Source organism: Trachymyrmex septentrionalis, unplaced genomic scaffold, assembly GCF_001594115.1.
Source record: "Trachymyrmex septentrionalis isolate Tsep2-gDNA-1 unplaced genomic scaffold, Tsep1.0 scaffold44, whole genome shotgun sequence".
NCBI lineage: Eukaryota > Metazoa > Arthropoda > Insecta > Hymenoptera > Formicidae > Trachymyrmex > Trachymyrmex septentrionalis.
Window position 1 is genome coordinate 111,885 of NW_017305611.1, and position 4,204 is coordinate 116,088.

At 28.3% G+C, this 4,204-nt stretch overlaps 1 protein-coding gene across 1 annotated transcript in view; it reads left to right on the top strand.

Moving 5' to 3' along the window:
- Nucleotides 1-3,635: 3,635 nt before the first annotated feature.
- LOC108751361 (uridine 5'-monophosphate synthase) overlaps nucleotides 3,636-4,204 on the top strand; it is a 2,955-nt gene continuing 2,386 nt past the window's right edge. The window contains exons 1-2 of the mRNA XM_018491480.1: nucleotides 3,636-3,791; nucleotides 3,892-4,037. Of these exons, the coding sequence (XP_018346982.1) occupies nucleotides 3,897-4,037 (141 nt within the window). The 5' untranslated portion in view covers nucleotides 3,636-3,791; nucleotides 3,892-3,896. The remainder of the gene's footprint in view (nucleotides 3,792-3,891; nucleotides 4,038-4,204) is intronic.

The following is a 4,204-nucleotide window of genomic DNA, read 5'->3' on the forward strand; positions in this document are numbered from 1 at the left end:
TTATTTCTAATTTATCAATAAAATTAATATTAGAGCACGTCAGTTTCTTTTACATATTTTTTACAAATTTCTTGAAAAATCTTTGATACAGTTTTCTGATAAATTTAAGTTATAGTAGGTACATGGGTGGCCAACCGAACACAGTAGAATCTATATTTATCAGACAGACATAACGCTATTAAAATACTAAAATACTAACAATTAAAATTTATACATATTCATATATTCATCTCTCATCCAAATGTATAAAAATCATATAAACCAATCGTTAGGACAAATCCAAACTCATTAATGTAAAATAATACTATATTAAAAATAGGAATGGACTTCTTTACAAAAGTATCTAATAAATATGTATGTCTCGGTTGCTGCCACCTAGTTGCGTCAGGAATGATCGGCGCAATTTTAGCAAGGTTTATATACGAATTTTGGGGAAATACCCGTAGTGGAGTAGAAAATTTATTATTATATCAAATTAGAGTCCAATCGATTTAGCTATTGAGAATTGAGATTAATTATATTATAATTGTACTTAGATCTTATAAGCGCGTTAGAGTCTGAAAGCGTTCGTGCTTAAAACAAAAGCACAAACCTGAGAAAAAAGGAAAAAAAGATAGTGTAGAATAGACTTATCTAATCGAATGTAATATACGGATTCCACGTGGGAAATCTATGGACGTATAACGTGTTCGGAGCAAAAGTGAACAATGGATGGTATCACAATTGTTTCTCAGTAAATATTTATTTATACATATATTCTTTTAAGAAACTATCCTAGTTAGGGCATTTAGTAAATTTTTGTAATCCAGTAACACCTAAGTTAGTTTCTATTACATTTTTTTGATACTACAGTACAGACCCGGGTTTTTTTTTGCTGAGGATAAATATACATTAACAAGAAATGTTTATTAAATCAAGAAACGATTGTGAATATAATCGTATGTCTGGAACTTGCAAAGGTTATTTTGAATATATTATATGTAACCTTAAGTAGATTTATAATTCAAATGCGGTTTTCATTTAAATGTGCAATTTACAAATCATGGATTTAATCAGACACATTTCTTTCTTTAAACAACTAATGTAATGAAGACATTACTGTGCGACATTCTGTATAGAATCAAGGATTCTTAATACTAAAGCAACAAAAAATGACTAGTGTATTAAGGATCTATGCACATTAACTCAATTTGGACTAATTTAAGAAATTTATATTATCAATAAGTTAATGATATTATAAAAAATTCAACGCACTGGCGGCCCAATGATGCAAAGAATCCGCAGTATGCAGATAAGCCTTGAGAACAGAAGATTATCGTAACGGATTTTTTAATAGCCAAAGTACCGCAAGATAACTTTATCTTATTATGTAACGGCCTACAAACCGTGAAGGCAATGAATACTATAGTGACAGATGAACATAGAAAGAACGATTATGTTGAACTATCTAAAAATTTAATGAAAAATAGATCTAAAAATAATTACGTTGGACCATCAAAATAATTATTACTTCAATTGAACGCTTAAACTAGTTACTAAAATATCTTTTGAACGAAACTTTTTGTAGCATTATATTATATTATCATCGTGCTTTGAACGATTTATAGATTAATTTTAATGATCCAACATAATTATTTTCAGAACTGTATTTAGTTAAATATGTAAATACTTCCACAAAACTTGTTTTTTCCATGATCATTTTCACCAAATATTTTTACTTCGAGAAACTATAAAGGTTTTAGATACATATCCACAATTTCGTTATAAATACAAGTATTTGTCAAGCTCCAAATAAAAAAAAGGAAAAAACTTTCATGTAGGTTCACAGCTTAATTTAAAATAATAAGATTGGAATTAAGACCGTTTTATATAAGTACATCACCTAAATATGAGAAGCGCTTGACAGTCAAAATTAGATGTTGAACTAATACGTATTCTTATTTAAATGAATTTATTTCAAAAATATGATTGCGTGCCGTTATTGTCGGTTTTCAGTGCCAACCGAGGTAATATTTTTCGCAAAAAGTTTATTATAGTTTTTTAAAATTAAATTTGAGAGGATTTTATTAATGTGTCAGATGAATTGCGTTAGAAGTCCGACAGTAACGGCGCGTAATCATATTTCTGAAATAAATTCGTTTAAATAAAAATACGTATACGTATTAATTCAACATCTAACTTTGATCATCAATCAGTGGCGCTTCTCATATTTAGTTAATTTACAATATTTTGCATTCTGTAAAATTTTTTTTACATACATAGAATATGAGGTTTCCCATGTAATGTCTCATAATAATCTGTATAGCCATATTTTTTATGATAATTAGTTAAAGAGATTGTTATCAGTTGAATATTGACATCTGCAATTATTAAGATTTTATTTATCTTCGCAACTATTATTCATATGCTGATTTGTGTATAAAAACTGTATAAGTAATAGGAAAACAAAAAGTGAAAAGCGATCGTAATTGACTAAAATATTTAGAAAATACAATTTGGAAATAAATAGAAACTTATTTAAGATATGTTTGAAAAAGAAATATTACAAAATTATGATAATAATTATTATTGAATTTTCATTTGCTATTCTTAAATTTTATATGAATATCTCGTATGTATATTTCGTTTTTGCGAGGAAATCAGGAGAGGTCGTGGTTATTAATACTATTAGCATACTTGAGCGGGTGTATTAATGAGACATAGAATGTTCAACGCGCACAAACACATACATACATTGACACTTGCAAAGTATGCGTTTTGCGGTCGCGCGAGGATCGCGCCGCGATCTCTAGAAATATGTTTGTTGTTTTCAAATAAAAATAAAATATATTTGTGTTACTGTAAATGTAACACTACGTCGTGTAACTCATTGCTTCCTATTCCTTTATAATAAATTAAATCGTTCCTAATAATTTAATCATTTTAATAATTTCAATAACATTTTATTTATATATATCGAAAAGAAAGAGGGGGAAAAATTATGAAAAATATTGTACGTAATTATACAAGATTTTAATTTTAATATATTGTGTCGTGATAATATTTATTGTTCGTTGCAATGATTAAATTGTTTAAAACATTTATAATGTATTTAATATTATTGACATATATAAAGTAAATGATAACTAATAAAAAAGTAAAATACATATAATAAAGCCTCAAAAATGCTGTTAATAAAGTACATTATTATAAATACTTGACGCTTTTTAACATTTTTAATATTTTTCTAATTTTATCATTTTATATTTCATTCTAATTTTTAATTTTCATTTTTATAATTCATTATTACACAATGTGGAATAGAATTAATTATGGAGAAAAAAAAGGAGAAACCATCATGCAGAAAAAGGTCTTGTTTTCTGTGGCTGAACTACTTACTGTGTTTTGAAACTTAAAATAATAGTTAGGTATGTTTAATATTTGGCGAAAGCGGAAAAGAGAGAGTTTTAGTGCAGGAATAAAAAACAGACCTAAGTTCAGTTGAAAAGAACAATTCTGAAACCATAGTTCACAGAGCTGACGAACTGACTATACCAGTCTATACCGGCCGTAGAGGCGCTAGTGCCTTAGTGAACAAGTGCATTCACAGCACTGAACACGAATATATGAGTCACGTGACGTTCTCAAACAAAATTTGCACATACTGCTGCATAGTGCGAATTGAGCACGTGTAAATTGAGAAAAAGACATGTCATAGATCATCTTTGAGTACGGAGTAGTTCGAGCACCGAGACGAGATCAACGTAGAGAAAGAAAAAAGCACGTGACTCTCTGAATCGTAAAAAACAAAGGTTATATTTGATGATCATTAACATTTTTTAATTATACTTAAGCCACCGGTAAATGTTTAACGTGGAAATTTATTTTAATTATGCATCGCTATGATTACAGTCGAAATGGTAGCGATTTTGAAGGAATTGGCAGTTGAGCTGTATGATATACAAGCTGTGAAATTCGGAGAGTTCAAGACAAAAATTGGCCTAACAACACCGGTATACTTTGATCTGCGTATGGTAATTTCTCATCCGAAATTAATGGTAATTACATATGACCTTTTTGATTTATATGTCGTTTCTCTACCAATGTAAATTAACTTTAATCTTGACTTTAAATTAACTTAAATCTACTCTTCATATTTTTTTAATTTTTAGAACTAGGAAAAGATGAAAAGTAAGTTAATCCGAGATCAAAATTAATCTACATT